Here is a 26,682-nt window from a genome sequence, read left to right on the forward strand (position 1 = left end):
TCAACAAGTTATTTTTCATTCCTGTCTCTAAACAAACCTCTAGGACTAATAAGTTACAGATAAGCTGGCAACCTGTGCTGATCCAAGGCATTTCCATCTGGTTGTTTCTCACAAAAGCCCAGGTCTAGGATCCCTCCCAGCTTCCTGCCCTCCTTTCCCTACCAACAAAACAACAGCAACAGGTTTTTGCAAACAGGGCCCTAGGACCCATTAGCTGCTTCCCCTCTTCCCCATTCCCAAACATACTTCAAATTACGTCATACCAAAGAATATCCGTCTAGTTCTAGGTGAGTTGCGAACTCTACCAAGAGGAGGCTATGTGTCCTGCATTGAATTATCCAGTGGATGTTGTCTCACAGTCTCACTAGCACAAGACATGACTGAGAGGGTTGTCTGACTTTGTAAAGGGGCATGGGCTGATGTAATGGCCCACCCTGGCATGCCCAAGCCATGCTTTATGATATGACAATATAACTGGCATTTATACAGTGCTTTAAGGTTTGCAAAGCATTTCACAAATATTTGATCTCATTATAATCCTATAAGGGAGGGTGCTATTATCTCTATTTTACAGATGAGGAAACTAAGGCAGGGAAAATTGACTTGCTAGTAAGTGGCTAGTAAGTGGCTGAGTCAGGGATTGAATTTAACTCTTTCTGACCCTAGGTCCAGGGCGCCAACTACTTCATGTTTCAAAAGAAAAGAAACAAGGAGCATCTAGGTGGCGAAGTGGATAGTGCACCAGCTTTGGAGTCAAGAAGACCTGAGTTCAAATTCAACCTCAGACACTTAATAATTACCTAGCTATGTGACCTTGGGCAAGTCATTTAATCCCATTGCCTTGCAAAATCCAAGAAAGAAAGAAAGAAAGAAAGGGAGATGAGAATCATATTCAGGGAACAGCAGGTTTGTCAAAGAACCAGGAAAGTCCTCTCTTTTAAGAATGGCGCCAAATTTAAATCAGGTCCAAGACAAGAATTGCGTTGCCACTTGTTTACAGAACTGACAGAGTGGAATGTTGCTCCCTAATGATCAGAATTTGCATAGCAGTTCAAATGTGATTTGTCAGATTTGCCCCAGCAGTGTCAGCCTTGCCTACAAATTTGAGACTTCCAGTTTTTGGCAAAGAGCGATTCAAAGAAAGCCTCCCAGTAAGTGTTTGCTCACCTTTGCCACCCCCCCAGACTAAAGACCACTGCATTTGTTTTCTCAGGCTGTTTACATGGAAGAAAAGCCAGGTGGGTGAATTCCCCATGGTATCAACACAGGAAATTTGGAAAGGGAGTGGGATCCCTTTAATTAAGGCTCCACCAAACCATTGACCTGTATCACCATTCACCCAGGCCTGGTATACATGTTTCCCACTTCGAAAAGGCCTTGAATGTTTTGAGAAACTTAGTGAGACTTAAAGCCTCTTGTTTCCGGAGGAAGGTGGTCTCCAGATGTATTCCTGTGATGCCCAAATCTTCCTCCTTCCCAAGCTAGGGGATTGGCCTCTGCATACCTAGAGTCAGAATCAGGAGAACCCTCCTAGCCATCGTTCTGATCCCCAATTATTACAGGAATTGACCAATTCTGCCCACATGTTGAGTGGAAAGGAATTGTTGTTGCCTGACCATTATGGGCAGTTTGGAAAGGGCAATGTTATCAAGATCAACAATTAACTATGCAGTTAGTGCCAGAAATAAGTGGCAAAAGCAATGGCAAACAAGGAGAAATAAAAGTCACAGTTTGGGACTTTTTCCAAACTACAGACAAATGGTGTTTCTCCCCAATCAGAACTTGAATGATAATGGGGAGACATTTAGGGAAGACAGGAAAGAGAATTGTACCCTACAGTTCTAATAAGTGGTGGTTTAATAAACCATCAAAGCTGACTGCTAAGGCCTTTTAGATAGACAGGTCTCTTAGAAAAGCAAAAGACAATGCCTGGTCTCCATCCCTGTTCTCCCTACTTTCTGGATTTGTTAGGTCATCATGTATTGCTAGGGTCTCAGCAGGAGGACAATTGAAGGAAGACTCAAAAATTTAGGTCCAAAAACCACTTCCCCAAGGTCACAGGCAGTAAGTGGCAGGGCCAGGTTTTGAAACTAGTTTGTCAGACTTCAAATCCCAAATTTGTTCCATTGTACCTCACATGACAGTGCTGAGTCAGACCAAGGAAAGAGGCCATTCTGGATCTTCAAATGAACTCTATGGGTCACAAAATTGATTGAGTTTTGCAATTGTTTCTTTTTGCAATTGTTTCTGGTTCAGCTTGATTTAGCAGGTCAGATCAAGGGTGAATGTGAGGAACCTCAAAACAAGACACTTATTTCTACCCCTCCAAGGTGGCATTTAGCCCTATGTTTCCTAAAACCAATGAGATCAAAATGGACAGCCAAGGGAGAGGAGAGCTGTTGGAGCTTTGACCCAGGTCACAAATTTTAGAGAACACTGACTACAGGATTTCAGTTGTACAACACAACAATGATTTAGCGATACAGAAATAGCAGAACTTAGCATTTGATCAGGAAGAATAATCAGTGCCAATGGGAGGCTTCCAGAAAGTAGACTGGGCTGAGCTCTTTCTTCGTTATTCTCCTTTCCATCTTCCTTCCCCAGATTATTCCTGATTTTCCATACATCTCTTGCTTTTCTCAGCTGGGGGTATATTTCTTTCTGTTTGACTTTGATTCAGTTGGAGGTGCTAGCCATGAGTAGAAACTATTAAATTAGACAAATGCTCCTAATTGATAGTTCCAGCAGAGTAGATACCAATCAGAATGGGCATTAAGCCAACACTAGGGGAAAGAGGAAGATACTTACTACCACCATCTTCAACTGGGTTGTCATATGTTCCTGCCAAGCAAAGCACAGGATATGAGGTAGGTAGAAGGTGAAGTAGAGGACACCACTGCAAGCAGCCGCCAGGTTGGCCTTGGAGAAGAAGGCACTGAAGAGAAAACACTGCATGATGGTGGCAATGGAGAACACCAAGAGGAAGAGGAAGAGGATGACCGGGTTGCTGTAGTGTAAGACTTGGCCATGCTACAACCAAACATATCATAAAGATGGGTGAGTCTCATCCTCCTACATCAGTAACCCAATTCCACTGCGTTTTACCAGATGTCTCAGTAGCTCTCTCCCACCCTTCCTCTTATTCATGCTTGAGGTCTATCCATAGGGATGAAGAAGGCATTGCATCTTATTAAAAGAAGATCCCACCAGGTATGGTGGTGTAGGCTGGTAGTACGTGCTCCTGGGGAGGCCAATGCTGAAGATCTCTTGAGTTCAGGAATTCTGAGCTATAGTTGGCCTAAAGTTAATTGGGGGTCTGCAAAGTCTGACATCAACACAGTGAGCCCCTAAAAGCAGGGAGTCATCAAGCTGCCTCAAGAGAAGTAAATGGGTCTAGGTTGGAAATGTAGCAAATAGAAGCTTCCCTACCAACCAGCATAGGGAGGACAGCTCCCTTTTAGCTTGGCTGAGAGGATACCCAATCTCAAAAAATAATTCAAAGTAAAATAAATAAAATCCCTACTAGATCTAAATTTATGATCCTAGTAAATATATACCCCAAGAAATACATTACCCAAACTACAGCCACTCAACAAACATCAACTGCCTACCATATGCCAGCCAGCTATGAGGCAGTTGGATGGTACAGTGGATAGAGCTCTGAGCTTCAAATCAGAAAGACCTCAGACACTTACTTGCCATGTGAGCTTGGGCAAATCACCTAATCATTATTTACCTCAGTTTCCTGAGCTGTAAAACAGCAATAATAATAACATCTACTTCCCACAGTTATTATGAGGTTCAGATAAGATATTTGTAAAGTGCCTGGAACATATTAGGTGTTAGGAACATATAAATGTTAATTATTATGATAGCACTGTGCTGGATCTTATTGAGAGAAACAAAGAAGTAATCATCCCTTTCTTCAAGGAACTTTTAGGTGATATTCTACTTTGACATCTAAATGTGAATTGGGTCACTTTGATGCCAGAAGTAGCTCATTATAGTGAAAACTAGTTCAAGAGTCTGAAGTTCACAGCTGCTTCTGCTATTCTCCATCTGTGTAATTGTGGACCAGGCTCCAGTTTCTTCATCTGTAAAATGAGGAAGTTGGATTTGCATGCTGATTCTATTAACTAATAATAGGCTATTATTATAACTATATTATAATGGATAACATTATAACATTATCTAACGTTAATGTAATATATTAGCAGATAATAATAATTTGCATTGGGGAAGCTAGGTGGCACAGTGGATAGAGCACTGGCCCTGGACTCAGGAGGACCTGAGTTCAAAACCAGCCTCAGACACTTTAAAATTACCTAGCTGTGCGGCCTTGGGCAAGCAACTCAATCCCATTACCTTGCAAAAAAAAAAAAACAAAACCAAAACCCCTAAATAAATGATAACTTGCATTTCCCTTCTGGCATCCTTCACGTTTGAATATATTTGGGTTTCATAGTAAGGAGCAGTTTAATTTCTGAGCACTAGTATGGAGCTAGTCCAGTGCTAATTGTATTCTAATTAACTGAAGCTCTGTGAGGGCAAGAATTGTTCCTATTATGTCTCCTACGTCCTCTACTGCTATGCTTCTGGAAATAAGCTTTACTGATTGTTTATTTTGGAAGAAAAGTTATTTTGGAAGAAAAAGTTAAGAAACATCCCCAGAAAGCAGAATAAATAGAATGACGAGAGCGGTAGCTCATTTCTGGAGTACCACAGGTTTGCAAAGTGCTTCACATACATTCACTCATTTGACCCTCGCCTCTCAAGCCCTGTGGCAGTTGCTATTGTTTTTCCCATTTTATAGATGATGCAATTGAGGCTCAAAGACATTAAATAGTTCATAAATAGTTGAGGTGGGATTTGAACTGAGATCTTCCTGGCTCCAAGTCCAGTGATCTAGTCATCTGATTCCTTTGTCACAGGAGATTAAAATACAAGTCCCATTCTTGTGCTAAACAAATATTCTAAGTTCAAACACCCTGAGAAGAAAGCCACCCTAAAACATGCCAAATTCAGATATCTCCAGAGAAATATCCCAGTCAGGCGTAGGATCAAAAAAGCACAATTATATCAATAAACAAACATTTATGTGGTACCTAGGGTGTTCCTAGGGCCAAAGACACAAAGAGAAAAGCAAAAACAACCCCTGCCCTAACAGAGCTGACAGCAGAGGAGGCAAACATATCAATAGAGGAAAATATCAAGGAGATGGCGGGGCGGGTAGGCACCGGCAGTTGGGGGAAATCAGGAAAGGCTTCATATAACAGGTTAACCTGGAGTTGAGTCCTGAAGGAAATTTGGGATTCTAAGAGAAAGAAGTGAGGGCAGCAAGGACAAGGCAGGAAGGAAGGGGGATGGAATATCATATGAGGAAATATGTTAGAAGGGCAGTGTGTGACTGATCTGTAATGCATGTGAAGGGGAGAAATGTGTCATAAGCCTGGAAAAGTAAGTTGAGGCTAGGTTGTGAAAGGCGTTGAATGCCAATTACTAGAATATATTTGACCCTAGAAGAGATAGGGAGTCAATGTTGCATACTGAGCAGAGGAGTGATATGGTCAGCCCTGTACTACAGTAAAAAACATTACGGGCAACTGAGTTGAGGATAGATTAAGAGGGGAGGGATTTGAGATAGGAAAAAATCAGTTAGGAGGCTGTTGCAGCAGTTTGGGAAAGCATCGACGAATGGAGAAAAGTTGGGGAAGCAGCAGGATTTACTAAATGATGAGAGATGACATTGATTTTGAACCTGGATGATGGTGTCTCTCACAGTAATAGGGAAGTTTGGAAGAAGGGAGGTTTCAGTGAAAGCTAAGTTCAGAGCAACCTGGGCCACCCAGAGAAGGCCACACTCTTTCTTTATGACCTCAGGTATTAAATATTTATACAAAAATGAGTCTGAAGTAGAGTTTTAAGCTTATTAAAATTTTCATATATTTTAAATATATATATTAGTTATAGACATAAATGTAATATAGATATAACTTTGTTATTGTTCAGTTATTTTTCTGTCCTGGCTGACTCTTCAAGATCCCATTTGGCATTTTCTTGGCAAAGATATTAGAGTGGTTTGCCATTTTCTTCCTCTGTTCTTTTTACATTTGAAGAAACTGAGGCAACAAGTTTGAGTAATTTGTCCGGGGTCACACAGCAAATAAATGTCTGAAGTTGGATTAGAATTTATGAAGATAAATCTTCCTGATTTCAAGCCCAATACTCTATGCACTGAACGACCAACATGCCCCCACAGACACAGATGTACACATTTTATAGTTATACATATATATATATATATACGTATTATATGTAAATGTATAGTATACATAAAATATATTGTATTTTGCTACAGAACAGTGAAACAATTGTACCTCCCTTTTTTTAGGGTTTTGCAAGGCAAACGGGGTTAAGTCATTTGCCCAAGGGCACACAGCTAGGTAATTATTAAGTGTCTGAGACCAGATTTGAACCCAGGTACTCCTGACTCCAGGGCCGGTGTTTTATCCACTATGCCACCTAGCTGCCCCTCCATTGTACCTCTTCTAAGACTTAAGGGAAATTAGCTTCTATGTCCTTTTTCTCATTCCAAAGATATTCTCCATCTATCTATCACAAAACCCCAACAGATAAGGACACAGGAACAGAGAACATCTAAGGACCCTTGGAGTGCCAAAGTTTTATGCTTCTGTGGAATTAAAATACCAAGAAAGCCCTAACTGATTCAAGTCAGAGGTCTTCCCTGGCAATTCTTGACTGATTTAGCTTGCCATATACCATTTTCTAAAATGATGTCAGCACTTATTTTTTCTTAATAATAGCTGGAATAGCCAAAAGGAATTCCTATTGTTCATGCTTCCTGCCTTCCTCCAGACTGGCGGAGCGGAGGAGGGAGTGGTTCGGGAAAGATGGGAGAATCAATCAAAGGAAAACTATTCCCACTTGGAAAATCCTGTTTCTGGCTACAGTCAAATGACATTCCAGTTCCCACAAGGAGGATTGCATGTGTGGCAAGGAACTTCTGTTGAACTTGTCTTCACTTTGCTTCCTCAGAGCAATGGGATCCTAGTATTCCATTGCTAAGAAAATAGATTTTAAAAGTTGCTTGTCAGCAACGACCTGGGCAGAGTCTTACTGTCAGTTCAGATCCTTGTTCTGATGTATTTGAGTATTTTCAAGTTGATCAAGAAGCATTCATCAGATTTTTTTTAAATGTTGAGAAAATTCAGAATGCGGATAATAGGGAAAGAATGGGATAGATTAGAAGGAACGAGGTCCCTAAAGAGAGGAAGAGCTACCCTATTAAGAGATCCAAATTATCAAGATTCTCCACTCATCTATGAGGATCTCTCAGAATCACTTGGAAATTTCAAGCCCAGGGTAATATTAATTTAAGTAATTAAGCTTTAATTTAAAATGAATTTAATGCTCATTTCAAGTCCAGTGCAAGCTGGTTGACAAGCCCCATTACCTGTGTTAATAAATTGACAGTTTTTTAAAGCTTTATATAGAACTTTTAAAACAAGCCATGATCTCCCTAGATCTCTATATAATCCAGTGGAAAATGTCTTAAAGTACCCTTTTTTAAAAACCATTAAAAGAAATGGATTTGTTTGATCTGGTCTCTGAAAAGAATTCAGACTTTTTCTTAGCTTAGTATAGGACTCTAGCTCTGAGCTGGAAGCAACCTTGGAAGTCATTTTGTTGAACTCTGATATTTAAAGAGGAATGTGCAGTGTAGGGAAGTTAAGCAGTTCACCAAGGTAACTCAGATACAAAGTGATAGAACCAGATTCCAAACCCTGATCCTCTAGTTCCAAAACAAATGATTATTATAAGGCTTTAAGTAATTGTTGTAATATCCTCAAGTGGGCAATGACTCCAAAGAATGACCCAGGAAGAATGTAGGTTTGTACTAGATTTTATACTAGAAGTTTCTTTAAAAGCCATCTATTCTACTTTCCTTGTTTAACAGATGAGTAAACTGAGGCATAAAGAAATTAAGTAACTTGTCCCAGTTCACATAATTATTTTTAAGTGTTTGAGATTGGGATTTGAACAAGGTCTTTCTGATCCAAACCCAGTGCTCTAGCCATCACACTTGCATTATAAAACTTTTTCTTGGGTCCAAGTCTGGAGTAGCACTTTGTACCATGATATGATGAAAAGAACGTTGTCTTTGGGATGAGTACCTGGACTCAGATCTCACTTCTACTAATATTTGTGAGATCTTAGGAAAGTCACTTAATTTTTCTGGGCCTCAGTTTCCTTCTCTATAAAACGAAAGGGCTGGGGCAGATGACTCTTGAGGTCTATTAAATTAAACTTGAAATCTATGATCTACATGTTGTTTCCTCCCTCTATAAAACAAAGTGGCTGGGGCACATGGCTCTTGAGGTCTGTCCATTCAATCTTTTTTTTTTTTTTTTAGGTTTTTGCAAGGCAAACAGGGTTAAGTGGTTTGCCCAAGGCCACACAGCTAGGTAATTATTAAGTGTCTGAGACCAGATTTGAACCCAGGTACTCCTGACTCCAGGGCCGGTGCTTTATTCACTACGCCACCTAGCCGCCCCCTCTGTCCATTCAATCTTGAAATCTATGATCTACATGCTGTTTCCTCCAAGGTTGAGACCTGAGATTTCAGACCTGCCCAAAGGGTTGATTTGATTTGATTTGCTTGATCATAACTAGTTGTCATTAGAAGAGGGGGAGGAGGGCAGAGTTTGTAAATATTGATAAGAATTTCTTTTAAGTGAAGTGTTCAAGATCACAAAGGTAACAGAACCCATGTCTTCTATTCCTAGAATCAAGGCTTCTTTTTTTTTCTATGCCACAGTTTTCTGCTACTTAATAGACAAGGGACTAAATCTGTGATTTCACTGATCTAAAGTACTTTCCAATGAGGAAACACTATCAATGTAGGTTGATATTTTCTCTGTGAGTTCTAGTGTGAAAGAACTGCTAGAACACTGACAACTGAAGCAACTTTCTCAGGGTCATACAACTGGTATATATCAGAAGCAAGGTTTAAATTCAGGTCTCGCCATGCTGTCTCTGGTATAGTCTGAAAATAAACTGAAATAAACTGAGTTTAACTGGATGGGCTAAAAGGGATCTATAGTGTGGTAGGTGAACCTAAAAGAGCTTCTCTTTGTCTTCCTCCTTTGGTGGGATTAAATAATCTGGACAGTACTCCTAACTTGTTTTAATGATGATGATGACCTTCCTTTTCTTTCATTCTTGAAGAAGACCATGGCATCAGAGAGGTGATCCCATGACAAGCACATGAATTGGATTTGGGAGGAGGGGTGCTCTATACTAAGTCACCAGCCTCATTTTGTCCTCCAGAATCATATGGGTACATGACCAGATATCAATCAAGACAACTGGAGATGGCCCTAGATGCAAGGTGATCACGGTTAAGTGACTTGTCCAAGGTCACACAGTGAGTGAGTGTCAAGTGTCTGAGGCTGGATTTGAACTCCTATCTTTCTGACTCCAAGGCTGGTGCTCCATCCACTTAATCACCTAACTTGTCTCACTAGGACAAGGAGGAAGGGAAGGAGGGATCCAGGGAAGTTCCTTTTATCTCTTACCATGATGAAGGCTGTCAAGAGTAATGTGCTCATTGCCATGACAGAGAAGCTGTCCAGGAACCAGGTGCACCAGATGACAGCATTTGAAACACCCCAGTTTTTCAAGGTTTCCCTTAGCCTCATCTCCTTCTCCAGCACAATGCTCTTCGCCATCATAGAGACCGAGTAGATCCAGGCCAGCACCATGAAGACTGGGAAGCAGCGGTTAAGAGTGATCATAAAGCTGCTGATGCCAGGGAAGCGAGGAGGCCCACCAAAAAGCCAAGGCGAAAGAGTTGGGGAGAGAGAGAGCACAAGACAAACACCATTGGGAACTCAGCAGGCGCTGACTGGAATGAAATTATATTTCTATCTATGGAGCCAGCCATCAGTTACTTCCCAGAGATGATGCCATTTCTTAGGAATGGGCTGGTCATCTGGCTTTAGAGTCATGTGTACCATAGGTTGCATGTTTCATACAGTTCAACAAGCATTTATCAAACTCTTTTTCCATAAAGAGTTCTTAATTTGTGTGTGTGTGTGTGTGTGTGTGTGTGTGTGTGTGTGTGTGTGTATGTGTTATGGATCCCTTTGGCAATCTGGTGATAAAATGTTTTTAAATGCATAAAAATAAAATGCATTACAAAAGGAACCAATTGTATTAAAATACAATTATCATTTTTTTTAATTAAGATAACAGGCCCTAGGTTTCCTTTGTACTAGAGAAAATATGTCACAGTAGGAAAGAGCATTAAATTTGGAGCAAGAGAACCTGGTTCTGCCACTTACAAGGAAGTCGTTTCACTTCTCTGTGACTTGGGTTCCTCATCTGTAAAATATGAGACTGAGACCTCTAGAGTCCTTTCTAGCTCTAAAGCTGTAAAACTGTGTTCATGGTCTCTTGCATTAGGTGCTGAAGATAGAAAAACAAAAACAGAAAACAAACCCTGTTTGATCTTACATTCTATATTCACAAATTTGATGTGAGGAATACTGTTTCCATCTGGGTTGGCTGTAATTGCAAAGAATGATTTTCTATGAAGACCCAAAGAAGACTGGTTTGTTTGATTTGATCTTTGTACTCCTAGTGCCCAGGAAAGTGCTTTGCACATAAATGATACTTTAAAACTATGCTCTCAATTGAACTGGCATCCCTGCATAAGCCCTGTGTGTAGGCTGCACCCCAAGTAGACAGTCATACAGAGAGAGAGAGAGAGAGAGAGAGAGAGAGAGAGAGAGAGAGAGAGAGAGAGAGAAGCATTTAGGTCCTACTGTCTTCAACTCAAGAAAATCTAGGGCAGCTATGGGTTCACAAGAGAGAGCACTGGGAGAAGAGTCAAGAAATCCTGAATTCAAATCCTGCCTTGTAAACAAATGAGCTGTTACCCTGAGCAAAGACTTAACATCTCTCAGCCTCAGTTTCCTTACCTGTAAAATGAGGACCTCTAAGCATAATCACATCTCTAAATCCCCCAATCCAATGAATCAACCTAATTTTCCCCGTATGTATACTCACACCACCCTGTGGTGGCTTAATCCTACTTCTTTGGGGGAATGGATGCTTAATGTCTAATTGGAGCAGATTTTAAGGCAGTAACTGACTCTGAATTCAGGTTTGCTTTCACTTCGATTTATTGGGCACCCTTAATTAATTAAATTACATTTGTTGTCCAGAATTACAGGAGCTTGTCTTCCAGAAAGCTCATCAGGCCTGCACTACTGGGATCTGGACAGCAGCCGTCTCCCACAATGCTGACCATAATGGTCAGTTTCCCCTTCTTGCTATTCCTCCTCCTGCCTCCCCCCATCTGTTTGGTACTAACATGCCTGTTTGGGGGTTCCTCCCTTGAACCCCTTTCCACTTCCTCCCTGTCTTCAAACCCAAAATAGACTCCAGGAAGGACAGAAGTTGTGACCAGAGGTAGCTGGTGTTAAGGGTTGGAAGTTTTCCCTTTGTAAGAATCACTGGGCTATGAAAGAGATGAGAACCTGTAGACCAGACTGAGTTTGGTTCTCTCCTGTCTAACCCTGTTATTTATTGGACACCCTCAATGAATAAAGTTCATTGTGTATGGGCTGGACACACATGAATAAACTGACAGCATTGCAGGGCTAGATCTAGAAGGAACTTCACTGGCCTTCTAGTCCAACAGATGAGGAAACAAAAGTCCATGGAGGGTGTGTCTTTCCCCAGGTCACAAAGGTAGTAAGTGGCAGAAATGGATTTGAATTCAGGTCCTTTGACTCTTAAACCAGTGTTTTTTCTGCTCTACCATTCATATAGCTTTGTTTGACTTTTAAGTATCACCATCCTGGCCAATCTCAGACAACTCTGCTGGCTCCATCCACCTTTGGTAAATGAGTTTGCATGGCTAGAAGGAATGCACTCTTGTGCCCATAAACAAAACCATAGGACCAGATGTTTAGGTGGCTGCTGGCCATCAAGGATAAAATTTCAGTAGTGAGCATGTGTTAACAGAGGAAGAAGAGCCCTAGGAGCTAAAAGCCTATATTCTTTTTGACCTTGTCCCAGACCTAAGATTTCATTGGTGTAGAAAATTCCAAGAGAGGAATTCTCTACTCATGATGATCAGTATCTCCTGGACCACAAATGGAATCTCAATGGTGCTGAGTCATAGAGAAGTTAAATGTTTTGCCCAGGATCAGTACATGTCAGAGGTTGGACTTGAACCCAGGCTCTCCCTCCACTCTGGTCAGTTTTCCTTGCTCACATTCCTTTGCCTTTTCATCAAACATCCATTATGGGAATGTTAATTGGTAAAGGGACTGCATTATTCAGTAGCTCCTAGAAACCAGACTGAATTTCAATGCAGAGCCTTGATTTAGTGGAGAAAGGGTCCCTGACTGGGGTCCTTATGAAGGACACCACGTGTACTATAGAATCTGGAATTCATGTGCCTTGGCCATCCTTTGTGACTTTCCACATATGTGCTTCACAAACATAACTTTTGTTGCTCTAGTTTACAAGATGTTTCCCTTCTTCCTTCTTTCACTCACCTTCCCTTCTAAGATCTGTTTTGTTTTTAGAATTCTGTAATTCCATGATTCTCTCTCAAATGGACAAAAATGCTTTGACTCTTTATTCTATCTTATTTCCTTTGATGTTCTTCCCATCAGAGCAGGGAAACAATGGTTCCATGGAATATTTTTCTGTTTGGCCACCTGGCCATCTCTCTCCTGTCCTTCCCCTCTCCCCCCAGGAATTCTTTCTCTGGTCCCAGATTGAGATCAAAGACTGAAAGGATTGGAGCCTTCCTCACACTACAGGCACCTCCCAGCTGCCCCAGCTAGCTTATCAAGGACAAAGATCAAGACACTGCTTTGACTCACACATCATCTACAAAGCAGGGGTAAGGTATTTGCTGCAGATAGACTCCAGTGGGCACTTCTGCCTTGGTCTGGCTCCGTATAATCCCGTGTTCAATCATGTCCTGTAGATATGCAAATCCACCCCAAATGTAACGGAAATCTTCCACTGGGTCAGCTCTTGGACCAGGATCCCAGTATCTGAGAAAAACAAAGGTAGAAAAGGCTCAGTTTCAATGGGAAGGACTGTGCACATCACTACCACATTCTAATTTTCTGAGACTCTTACTGAGACTTACTCTTTCTGAGATTATTACAGGTAATCAAAACTAACCCTTGAACTCTTTCCTAAGACTTTCAAATTCTACCCCACATGTACAATTTTTTTTGTAGTGGCAAAGAATTGGAAATTGAGGGGATGTCCATCAATTGGGGAATGGCTGGTCAAATTGTGGTATATGAATGTGATGGAACATTATTGTTCTATTAGAAATCAGGAGGAATGGGATTTCAGAGAAGCCTGAAGAGATCTGTATGAATTGATGCTGAGTGAGATGAGCAGAACCAGAACACTATACACCCTAACAAAACATGGGCTAATGATCAAGCTTGATGGATTTGCTCACTCCATCAGCACAATAATCAGGAACAATTTTAGGAGATCTGTGCTGGAGAATACAATCAGTATCCAGAGAAAGAACTGTGGAGTTTAAATGAAGACCAAAGATTATTATTTTCAATTTTTAAGAAAAGTCATCTTATGTATTACCTATTTTGTTATATCTAATATTTTCTTTCTTCCTTAAGGACATGATTTTTCTCTCAACACATTCAATTTTGATATATGCATATCATGGAAACAAATGTAAAAACAATCAGACTGCCTTCTTTTGGGGGAGGGAGGAAGGAAGGGGAAAAAATTGTACAATTCAAACCCTTGCAAAAAAATGATTAGTAGAAACTACTATAGTATATAATTGGAAAATGAAATATTTATATTAAAAATATTTTCAAATACTATTCTGAAATGGGAAAGGCTTTAATTTCACCTAATTATATCATGGATTTAGGAAAAATTCATTGTACTTTGTGGACTGATTTAGCAATGCTATCTTTGTTCTATAGTCCCTTTCATTCAAGGGAGCTGGGAATCATTAAACATAACCCATCTGGTAAAATGAAGGATAACTATGACTCAGCATCTGCTCTGCCACCATTTGCTCAGGTCCCTTGGCCCGTAACCATCTGCCATGTTGCTATGCTCTCAAGAACCCCTACCCTGCCATCTGCCTTACCACCACACCCTTAGGACTTCAGGACTTCTCATTTAAGTTTTGTCTCTCCCAGTTATGAAAATTCCCTGAGAAAGGGATTACCTGACCTTTTTCAACTTTTATCTTAAGGGGTTTTGGCAGTAAATCTTAATAAATGCTTTTTTCATTCATTCTTTCAGGATTGTCATCTTCCTCATTTTAAAGATTCAACAGATAGAACGTATATAATGAGATAATTAGTACAGGTGCTAAGAATGAAGGAAGGTCAAAAGCATTGCACCTCTTTACTATTGCTAGATATCAATTCATTTAAATAAGCCTTTTGGCTACAGCAAACCCAGAGTATTTCTGCACTTGATATACTCATTGCAGTTGATCTAAGGGGAGTAGGCAATGAAGACCACAGTCTCAGATAGCTTGGTCATGGAATGGCTGCAATCTCTTCTGGTGGGCACCATCACCATCCATGAGAGAATCCATCACCTGTCTTTGATCTTATTGGTTTTTTCTACTGCATCTATGTCCATGCGGATCTTGTACTTCACATGACGTGGTGGCATGCTGTTCCAAGGGTTGATATCAGAGAACACTACTCCAGCCCAGAATCGATTCTGCTCCAGCAGGGAGAGGGCTCGGTGGGTGAGTTGGGTTTCATCATCATAACTTTCAAATTTGTCCAGAGTCAAGCACTGCAAAGAATAACAGGATTAAGGAAGAATTCCAAGAGAAGGACTCATCTCCTTCCCTTTCCCCCTAACCCAAACAGCTGGAGGGATGAGCCTCTGCTCGGGGTGGGGGGCCAACCTAGATACAAAGTAAGCTACAAAGATAGTGTTTGCTTAGAGCTCCAGGGTCTGGTGTCAGTGTTCAAGCTTTAAGAGTCATCTGGAAATGGGTGGGAAAGGTGTTTGGAAATGCTGAATTGCTCTCTGGACCCAGCAGATTCAGGGAGGGCTACATTTATCCAGCTGTTCATAGCTGTACAAATAAGCAGTTGTGACAAGGATGCTAAGGCCTCTTCCTACCCAGCATGGAGAAGAGAGGGACTGGGGTCATGTTGGATATAGGGCATTGAAGATTAGAAAAAAAGTCAGACTTGACTCAGATTTCACCAAATTATATAATGAATTTAGGAAAACTTTTATTGTTCTTGATGGACTGATTAAACAATACTGTAATTATTCTATTAAAAAAAAAGATTCCTCCAATGTAAAGACTAACCGAATGCCTTCTGTGGGGGGGGGGGATGCAAAAATGGGGGAAAAATTGTAAAACTCAAAATAAATAAAATCTTTCTTAAAAAAAAGATTCCCAGAGGTGACTCATTCTTTTCACAAACACATAGAAGATGAACAGCTGGGATAGGAATTGGGAGGATGGGAAAAACCAATAGTGCCAGATATGAGTTCCCATCCCAACAAAGGCAGGTATACCAGACAAAGGAAGAAACCTGGAATTGCTCAGTAAGTTTAGTTCTTCTCTTTGAATGTTTCTCACACATGTGACTCCTCTCAATAGTAAAATGGATAGTATTTTTTTAAAAATTAAATATTTGTGATATCTGTTTTAAACAAACTTCAGAATATCACATTGTACTTCTGTTTGTCTGATTAATTTCTCAACACTGTGGTGCTTAATGGATGTTGGTGGCCATATTTTCATCTTAGAATATGAACTTTATGATAGCAAAAGCTCTATATCCCAATTAGATTCCACTGTTAGATATCATGGGCACTCAAGAAGTTGTTAATTGATTAGTATACATGGGAGTTTCTAGAGGCTGTGGGGCCCTCAATGAATTTCCTTATTCTTTTTGGGGAAGAAGGGGCTGAGCTTTCAGCTGAAGACTGCCCAAGATTCATATAGATGGGCACTGGTAGACTCTGTTATACAGGCCAACTACTTAAGCAGGGGAGAACTGACTTGGGCTTTTGACCTCTCCAAATCACAATCAAACCTGTCAGAAAACAGGTGCAGAAGACTTGAATTTGCAAAGCCTGGATTTGAATTCTGCCTCACTTACTGACTCTGTGAACCTGAACAACTCACTTCACTGACATTCAGTTTCCTCATCTGTATAAACTAGAGATAATCCAGCTCCTAGCTCACAAGTTACTGAATCTATAAGATTAGTGAGAATCAGATGAGTTGCCAAATCCTGCCATTTTCCCCCTCTAGAATTTCTCTTGTAGTCAATTCCTTCTCTCTTCTTTCTGTTGATTATCTCCAGTTTATCTTACAAGTCTTGTTTGCTCATAATGCTTGCATGTTCTTTTTCCCATTAGACTTCCCATTGAGGGCAGGGACTGTTCTTTGCCTTTCTTTGTATCCCTAAGGCTTAGCATAGTGCCTGGCACACATTACAGGTACTCAATAGATGCTTGTTGACTTGACTTAGCTCATCCAGTCACTATGGGAATTCTGGTCCTTTCTACTGCTTGCCTAGAATATTACAATAGACTCTGTAATGGTCTCCCTGAACTCCACTCTTTGCTAGCAAAGAGATTTTCCTTGAGGTCAGATCTGACCATGTCAGCAAATTCCCCTACTCAGTAAATTCCACTGCCTCCTCAAATATAAATAAAATATAATATAAAATATAAATATAAACTCAAAAATAAAATATAAACTCTGATTTAGCTTTTAAAGCCCTTCAACCTAGGCCCAGTCTCACTGGAAATTGCACCCTGCACCTCAGTTTGGAATCCAGTCTAACTTGCCTTTTCTGTTCTTCACACATGATAAGTCTCATCCCCATATCTCCTATTTCCCATCTCTCTGTCATTGACATTCCCAGTGTCTGGAATGCAGGCTCCCCCCCCTCACCTCTGACTCATGGAATTCCTCTTTTCCTTCAAGATAAAGTTCAAGAGCCATTTTCTGTGTGAAGCCTTTCTTACTAACCCCAATTACTAATGCTCTGTTCTACTATATATCTATCCACCTTGGATGTATTCTCTGTATATTTAGCTTGCATGTACAGGCACATATATTCTTGTTTTCTTCCCCAAAGCAGTGTGATTTTAGACAAGTTACTTAACTATCCTAGCATCAGTTTCCTCTTCTGAAAAATGAAAAACCTAAACTTGGTGATCATAAAGAGCAAGGTAAGATAAAACAGCTCCTGGAGAGTAGGAATTATTTATCTTTGTATTCTCAGTCCTAGCTCTATGCTTGGATCATAGTAAGTAGGTGCTTAATAGATGTTTGCTGCTTAGTGGAAGATAACAGAGCAGCTAAAAAGATGGTCTAAAAATGGCTCATTTTCTTCCAATCCTGAACACAAACTACTCCATTGGCCCGAGTTAGTGCTCATCCAAGACAAATGACAGTCTTCCATTGACACATGCTGACAAGAGCTGAATGCTGCCATCCAGAATTGAGTATCCAGTCAATCACAAGTTTCTATGTATCATTTCAGCCTGGACAATCAGCATGGATGTCGGAACCTTTGTCCATAGGGCCTGGATGCCTGGATCCATGATGAGAGGAAGAGATGGAGTGCTTGAGGCAAATGTGAGCTGAACTGAGAACATAAGTAAATGTAGCTGAGATGTGGGGACTTCCACCAGAGTGACATTGGTGAATCTGAGTTGGCAGCACTAGTCTACTACTAGGCAGCACTCCCTACTCAGTTTAGCCTTACCCAATGGGCAGCAAGAGCAGCTAGAAGATTGAGGTCCCTGAGTAATACAGGTCAAGAAGAGGCAGGACCCTCTGGGAATCAAGTTTCACATGCCAATAGACTGGAGCAGGGAACAACTGGCTGTATCCAGTCCATGAAATCATTTGCTCTGGGTCTGCCAAGACAACCACAGGTGGGACCTGAAATTCAATAAATCTAAGAGCTTTTTAGGAGTGAATTAGCAGGCTAATTTTTACTCCACAGTTCTTTGTCTGGATACAGATAGTATTCTCCATTGCAGAGAGCCCCAAATTGTCCCTGATTGTTGCACTGATGGAATGAGCAAGTCCATTAAAGTTGATCATCACCCCCATGTTACTTTTAGGGTATACAATGTTCTAGTTCTGCTCATCTCACTCAGCATCAGTTCATGCAAATCCCTCCAGGGTGTCCTGAATTCCCATCCCTCCTGGTTTCTAATAGAACAATAGTGTTCCATGACATACATATACCACAATTTGCTAAGCCATTCCCCAATTGAAGGACATTTACTTGATTTCTAATTCTTTGCCAACACAAACAGGGAGCAGGTTAATTTTAAGTTGAGAATTTCATAGGACCTGGGAATGATGTGAGAAATGGCCCTCAGCAGAAAAAAGGTTCCCCAGCTCTGCATTAGACAGAATTGTACTGAATTACAAGAAGTGTGGAATATACATCTCATGGACTACCTGTGGCCCACAGCATTCCTGAGGGAAGCCCCAAACAAATTTAAACTAAGAGATATGTAGCTACAGTAAAATATAGATAATATTAATATATAGTTTTCAAATGTGATCCATAGAGATCTTTATGTATAGTTTAGTGAACTCATTTCTTTTTAATTTTTATACCATTATCTTAGATCATCACTGCAAACCATCAAGGGGTTCTTAAACTACTAAATGGCAATCATTACAATGATAATAAATATTTCAGTGGCATGCACAGTCAGGAACTAAGAAATCAGGGGGTAGGGGGGAGAAGCATTCAGACCAAAGTTGAAATTGTGAGAGTGAGCAAATCAAGGAGACATCTGTCTGATCAAGGATCAAGAAGTCTAGTCTTCTGGTAGATACACAAGTAGAGAGACAGGACCAGAGAATGTTCACCGAACATGCTGAAGCCTGAGCTGAAGGCTCAACGGTCTAGAAGGAACTCTGCCAAGATGGGGAAAGAGGGCTGAATACAGACATCATCACTTTTCTGTCCAATATTCCAGACCCCATGGGAATGAAATTCATCTGCAGAAAATAACTCATTAGAGTTTAGAGACATCTATAGTCAGCCCTGGCCCTTCTGTGGTTCCGTACTGAGACTGTGGGTCAGAGTCTAAGGATTCTGGGGAATAAAATGACCAAAAGAAGTGTCAATACAGACTGAACAAAAGGAGGCTGGCATATGGTGACTCTAGGATAATAGGTTCAAACAGGTTACCTATGTGACCAAATGATAACCTTTAATGGATTGCATTACTATGGACACTGTGTAGACCTTCAGCTTGTAGTGCTAATGTGAATGTTATCTGCTTTAAACCTGTCTACATAGTTGGGATAAATACCTGTGGAGACGCTGTATGCTTAAAACTAATTATGACATGGTCTGTGGATTTATCTGAATATGGCAGCACTGGCCTTTAGGAGTGAAGCTAATTTTTACTCTACAGTTCTGGAGGGATTTGCATGAACTGATGCTGAGTGAGATGAGAAGAACCAGATAAACACTGTACACCCTAACAGCAACATGGGGGTGATGATCAACTTTGACGGACTCACTCATTCCAACAGTGCAACAATCAGGGACAATTTGGGACTGTCTGCAATGGAGAATACCATCTGTATCCACAGAAAGAACTGTGGAGTAAAAATCAGCCTGCTAATTCACTCCTAAAAGCTCTTAGATTTATTGAAAAGCTTCCTAGCTTCTTCTTGCTGGTATCAGAATACCTGGAGAATTATGCCAGAATGAGATTTGCAAGGATTGTGAATATTTTCCTGGGAGGGATGAAAGCCCTGGAGTGTAGTTTCAAATTCACTAGTTATGGGGCAGGGAAAACTACTGTCATTTAAACAAATCCAGGACATCAGAATACCTGCAAGGATTATTTTGTCTTCTTAATTTTCCCCTGATAGTTTCCTGTATGATATTTTCTAGGCTCTTTTTCTGATTATGATTTTCAAGTGACCAATAATTCATAAATTATCTCTCCTGGATTTATTTTCCAGGTAAGTCATTTTTCCTAAGAAATACTTTATGTTTTCAACCTTTTGGTTTTGTTTAATGGAATCTTGGAGTCCAATTCTAATTTTTAGGGTTTTGCTTTCTTTAGTTAATTTTTATGTTTCCTTTTCCACTGGATTAATTTTACTTTTACAAAAGTTGATTTATTTTTCCATTTGGTCAATTTTACTTTCAAAGTTATTGTTTTAATAAAAATAAAGTTGTTTTCTTCAGCCAATTTTTCATAATTCTCCTGATGAGTTTCATTTATTTTCTCCTCTCTTCTTTGGTTTTTAAAATCTTTTTTTATCTCTTCCAAGAAGTCTTTTTGGATTTGGATTTGGAATTCAAAAATCCCTTTGAGGCTTCACATTTGAGCAGTTTGCTACTGCTTTCCTCTTCTGATATGATGTTTTTATTGTCCCTATCAGAATAGTAGCTTTGTATGGTTCTAGGTTTTGGGGTTTTTTTTTTGGCGGGGGGTTGGCTCACTCTGATAGTTGAGCTCTGTCCTGGGGCTTTCTGTGCTGGACCAGGGTCTGAGGTCTGGCTTACCACTTGCCTATGGAGTTTTAGGTGCTAGCAGTTTGTTCCCTTCATTAGGGTACTCCAACCCAATCCCACCTGTTGCTCCAGTATTCCTGGGGCTCGAACTTTGTCTTCTGAGCTGGCTTGGGACCCTCATTGCTTGTGGTCTGTACCACTGGCCTGTTGAGCCTGGATCTGAACTGTGCTACCCAGCAGCTTTCCAGCTTTCCCATCTTCACTAGGCTATACTCCCCCTTTACCCAGATGAGACAGACCTTTATTGAACTTCTTCCATATCTTGAGTTGAGAAGTACTTACACTTTTTTTTTGTGGGTCTATCACTTTAGGGGGTATCTAGAGGCTTCATTTAAAGTTATTTCAAGAAAAGCTCAGGGAGCTTCCTAGCTTTTTGCTGCTATCAGAATACCTGGAGAATTATGCCAGGCTGAGAGCTTAGTCAGGAAAATGAACTTGAAAAGGTGAAAAGACAAATAGACAGTATTTGGGGATGGATATCCTTAGCAGTCATTAGGGAAAAAAATATACTTGGAGATGATATTAAGAAAAGCAGGATTACCAGAGAGATCATTACAGACTCAAAGGGCAAATTAGTAAAGACAGAGCAACTAGGTGGTACAGTGGATAGATCATCAACCTTGGAGTCAGGAGGATCTGAGTTCAAATCCAGTCTTAGACACATTTACTAGCTGTGTGACTTTGGTCAAGTCTCTTAACCTTGACTGTCTCACATCCAGGGTCATCTCCAGTCATCCTGATTCATCTCTGGCCACTGAATCCAGTTAGCTCTGGAGGAAAAAGTGAGACAGTACCCCCTCATGCAAATCTAATTCATGTGCTTGTCAAGACATCACCTCCCTGATATCATGGTCTCCTTCAAGAACGAAGGATGGGGGATGTCTAGGTGGCGTAGTGGATAAAGCACCAGCCTTGGAGTCAGGAGTACCTGGGTTCAAATCCAGTCTCAGACACTTAATAATTACCTAGCTGTGTGGCCTTGGGCAAGCCACTTAACCCCATTTGCCTTGCAAAAAAAAAAAACACCTAAAAAAAAAGAACGAAGGATGAATATCATCATCACCATCATCAAAAAAGCTCAAGGAAAGCTGACTCTGAAATAAAGGATCTGGGTTCAGACACTACCTCTGATGCTGACTACCTCTGTGAGGCTGGGGAAGTCACTTCCCTGACCCTCAGTTCCATTATCTGTAAAATGAGGAGAGTGGACTCAATGTTCCTTTTAGCTACAGATCTATGATCCTATTGACTTTTGTAATGTCACCAATGATAACATGTGTTGGAGGAACAGTTTTATCAAGGACATAAAAGGAATGAGATAGTAGTCATCTAGCTCAAATGTTATACTGATATCTATAACATCTTAGAATCATAGATCTAGAACTGAAATGGGCCTCAGAGATCATCTAACCCATGCTTCTTATTTGATCCATAAGAAACCAGAGTCCCAGGCCCAGAAAAGGACATGCCCCGGGTCCCACAGGGAATTTCAGTTGTGACATTTGACCCTAGATTTCTGACTCAGGAGTTGGTGTGTGCTCACACTGTGGCACCTGGGTTTTAGACAGGTCATATAGTCTTTTCTATTTTCCTCATTGGTAGCCACCTAACCTCTCTACCTGAACATTTCAAATGATGGAAACCTCACTCTTACAAGGCAATCCATTGAATTGTTGAAAGGCTCTCCTTGTTAGGAAGTTCTTTCATTCTGCCTGTCACCCTCTCATAGCTCCAATTCATCATAGCCTGTAGAGTAAATCTAAATTTGTCTTTATATTTATAGTTCAACTATTTCACATAGGGAATCTGCTCATTAAGCCTTTTTTTTCCTCCTGACCGAATATGCTTGGTTCCTTCCAATGTACTTCATGTGACATTGTTTTCATATTTCTCATCTTCCTGGTCACCCTTCCCTCAATATTCTCTAGTTTGTTATCATTCCTCATACAATGTGGTGTCTTGCACTGTATATAATCTTCCAGAAGGGATCTCCCGGAGCAAGATTACAATGGGGCTTTTATCCAGAACAAAGGTCTCACAAGAGCTAAAGGGGCTGATCTGCCAAGTGGGAGGCACAGGAAGACATAAGCAAGAATTGGACTGGGGAGACAACAGGGAAGGTGGGAGGGGACGGTCTAACCACATTAATGAAACCATGATGCATTGGAGTAGCTAAAGGCTCTCTTAGTCACTGGAAACAGCTTGCCCCTTTCCTTTACCTTCTCTCCAATCACCGCAACCCCCAGTCTGGTCTGTTCAGGTGTCAGAGCCTCCCAACAGCCTGGGGCAAACTAAGAGGCTCTGCCCGCAGGGAGGGCTGCTGCTCCCCCACCTCAGCTCCTGTCCTACACCTAAATCACCAGCCTGGGAGACAGCCACATGCCATTTTCTCACTCTGAGAGATAAAAAGAAAGAAAACAAAGGAAGCTTTGTCAACTGGCCAAATGATAAGGAAAAGAGAACACAGGTATATGAGAAAATTGAAGGACTCGAGGCTGAAATGACTCCAGGCTAAGAACATAAGCATTATCAAAGGAAATTGAATTTTTCCTTTATTTAAAAAAATCCCAATAACCTTCCCTTATACCATATAATCTGAAGAGATGCTGCATTTTTGAAAGTGAGTTCTATTGATAAAAGCGATAGACAAAATAGAGGAGCAGTTGGCTGGTTGGGTTGATCAGTTTGATATTTTACAAATGGCCATTTATCAGCTAGATGTCAACAAATACTTATGAAACATCTCCTATGTATGTGTTGGACTGTGCTAAATGCTGGAGATGTGGAGAAAGGCAAAAGAATGACCCTGCCCTCAAGGATCTCACAATCTAATGTCAGCAACTTACTATATTTCATATTTGGATATTATATATTGTCTTCTAATGTTTATATTATATTTTCAGAATAGTCAAAGTCCAAAGACCCATGGACCTGCTGTGTGATATTTTAAAAAGTGTCTATAGAATCCTGATTGGGCATTAGTGAAAAGGAGTATTTTATAAGCGCTTTGAACCCTGATGTGACTTTAGCACTCTACTATGAGTGTTGAGAACCCTTCCATATCCAGATCTTAGATCCTATTTAGAATCCTAGGAAATTCTGAATTTTCTGTACAGTTTAAATAGTACAATTGTTGACTTGTTTTGGAAATAGCCCGAGTCTGCCATGGGAGTAAACTATTCCCTAGGCAGAAAGCTGATGATCAGGATATTTCATTTTTTAAGTCAAAAGCATATTTTTTTCTGATTATTTAGATGAGATGTCATCTGGACCTCAGTTTTCTTACATGTAAAATAAAGGTTTGTTGGTACTAGAAAAGAACATAGACTATGGGAGAATTATATGAAGTTGTTGAAAAACACCTTCAAGCATCAACATCACATATGATGGAGAGACATGGATGAGCTATGATCTCCATGATTGGAGGGAACAGTCACATTCATGTGATCATTGATTAAATATTGGTCTTCAGATACATGCCTTAAGAATAGTCTATAATGTCTGAAGTCAGATTTAAACTCAGGGTGATGAGTCTTTCTGACTCCTGGTCCCTGTGCTCTATCCACTATACCACCTGTTAGTAATATCTGAAAGATCATAGATATAGCAATAAGTATTATAGGATTGGAGAAAGGTAACTTTTCCAAATTTTCAAAAAAGGGGAAGAGAAGAGAGACTAGATTGAACATGGTGAACATCAAACCTTGATTTTGATTCCTGGCACAATTAAAATACATTTATGAAAACAGCAGGGCTAATAAATTTCTAAAATAGGAAGCAATGTTCCCCATACTCTCCTCTACTCATTCATTCTTTTTTTTTAAGTTTTGCAAGGCAAATGGGGTTAAGTGGCTTGCCCAAGGCCACACAGCTAGGTAATTATTAAGTGTCTGAGACCAGATTTGAACCCAGGTACTCCTGACTTCAAGGCTGGTGCTTTTTCTACTACGTCACCTAGTCGCCCCTACTCATTCATTCTTGCACCCAGTTATGCCTGTGGACTGGTCTCTAAATTGCCTCCACTGACTGGCACAGGAGCTGAGGTGGGGGGAGCAGCACTGATTGTCCCCCATACCTAGAATGAACTTCCTCCTCATCTCCACTTCTTAGAATCCTTTGCTTCATTCAAGGCTCAGATGAAGTACCCACCTCCCTGAGCCCCTGGTGGTTAATGTTCTCCTCTTTACCCTGAATTCAATTTTCTGTCCACAGTGTTCTCTTTCTCTTCCTCTTCTACCCTGCTCCTCTCTTCCATAGCCCTACTCTCAGAACAATGTTAAGTACCTCAACGGCAAGGATTATTTTCTATTTTGATTTTGCATCCCCAGTACTTAACATTAGTGCCTTGGACAGAGATTTAATAAATGCTGGCTGAATTTAACTTAATTCAGTTAAAGGAGTCACTATAACTTTATCAAGAATAGGTCACACCAGCTCTTGACTGGGGGCAAGGAACCAGAGATTTAGGGGATGACCATCGGTTGGGGAATGGCTGAATAAACTATGGTGTGTGATTATGATGAAATGCTATTCTGTAACAAGAAATGATGAACAGGATGCTCTCAGTACAAAGCTTGCGAGAGCAGATACAATGGGAAATGTCCTATATACAAAGTAACAGCAATGTTGTAGGGTGATCAGCAATGAATGACTTAGCTTTTCTCAGCAAAAGAACTCTGAAGGACTTATGGTAAAGAATACTATTCCTAAAGACAGAGCAAATGGGTGTCTAAATATAGATTGATGAAAAACTTTTTGTTACAGTATTTTTCATGAAGTTTTTGTCTTCTTTGGGGGGGTATGTTTACTTTTATAACATGATTATTGTGGTAATGTTTTTCATGACCATTTCTAATCCATATCAAATAAAATATTTTTTTTCCAATGAAGGGAGTTGCTTTCTCAATGAGGGGGAAGGAAGGGAGAGAACCCAGAACCCCAAATTTTAAAAGTGAATGTTGAGACTTGTTTTTGCATGTAACCATGGAAGATTTTTTAAAAATTAAATGATAATAAAAAAAGAATGGGTCATGCCAGACTAAACTCATCCATTAACCTCATTTCTTCAAGTTTCCTAATATATAATACATGTGTAGGTTTACATACATAAAAAATTTTCCTTACCTGGTAGTCTGGTATATGTATAAAATACATGTATGGATGTACATATATATTTATACATATATAGATAGATAGAACAGTGTGACAAGCAGTGGGGTCCATGTCTAGGAAGACACCAACAATATACTTTATAAGCCTAATAAAGGTAGCACAAGCACATACTTATTGTATGTGGTCAACTCAGATTGTGAGGGGCTGGGCGATCTGCCCACAGCTCTGCCCCCTCTGCCTCCCCTCACTGTACAACCCTGATCCATCAGACTAGTAACCCTCGAAAGAAAAAGAAAAAGAAAAGGAACTCAGCTGAAGAGATTGTTAATGTGTCTTATTGATTGCATCACACTGAATCACAAGAAATATAAAATGTCTTTGTCAAGACATTCTGTCCAAACTCCACAGGGATGCCATGACATCCATTACAACATTGTTGGTCCAGTCCCTCGTATTTATTTCTATTCAGTGCAACCCAAAATTCGTTTATTAAGGACCTGTTATGTGCCAGCCACTGTGCTAGGCAAAGAAAAAGACAAAAATGGAAATGGTAAAAAGCAATTCGGGAGAGGAGATACCAGCAATTGAGAAGGGGTAAACTGCATAGTGGGTAAAGGACCCAACTCAGAGTCAAAACACGAGTTCAAATACTACTTTAGATACATATTAGCATATGATCCTAGGCAAGTTACCATATGTAAAATGGGGAGAATAAAGGTTCAAATCTCCCAGGGTTTGGAAGATCTTGTAGACCTTGAAATGCTAAATTAGTTATTATTAGAGGAGGTGGCACTTGAGACTGAGCCCTGTCAAAATTAAGGATTCTTAAGCCTTAGGGCTGAAGAAGGACAACATTTCAAGGGTGGCAGGTCAGTCTATATAAAGGTGCACAAGCAGGAAATGGAGTGTGGTGTAAAGGAATATTTTAACATTTTGTGATAAG

General features: G+C 40.3%; 1 protein-coding gene across 2 annotated transcripts in view; it reads right to left on the reverse strand.

Moving 5' to 3' along the window:
- The window catches only part of ABCA4 (ATP binding cassette subfamily A member 4), a 136,599-nt gene that overhangs the window by 77,227 nt on the left and 32,690 nt on the right, over window positions 1-26,682 (reverse strand). For both annotated transcript variants that reach the window (XM_074188198.1, XM_074188199.1), the window contains 4 exons: window positions 14,663-14,868; window positions 12,930-13,106; window positions 9,600-9,822; window positions 2,809-3,030 (listed from right to left, as the gene is read on the reverse strand). In XM_074188198.1, the coding sequence (XP_074044299.1) occupies window positions 2,809-3,030; window positions 9,600-9,822; window positions 12,930-13,106; window positions 14,663-14,868 (828 nt within the window). The remainder of the gene's footprint in view (window positions 1-2,808; window positions 3,031-9,599; window positions 9,823-12,929; window positions 13,107-14,662; window positions 14,869-26,682) is intronic.

The sequence above is a fragment of the Macrotis lagotis genome, chromosome 5, assembly GCF_037893015.1.
Source record: "Macrotis lagotis isolate mMagLag1 chromosome 5, bilby.v1.9.chrom.fasta, whole genome shotgun sequence".
Taxonomy (NCBI): Eukaryota; Metazoa; Chordata; class Mammalia; order Peramelemorphia; family Peramelidae; genus Macrotis; species Macrotis lagotis.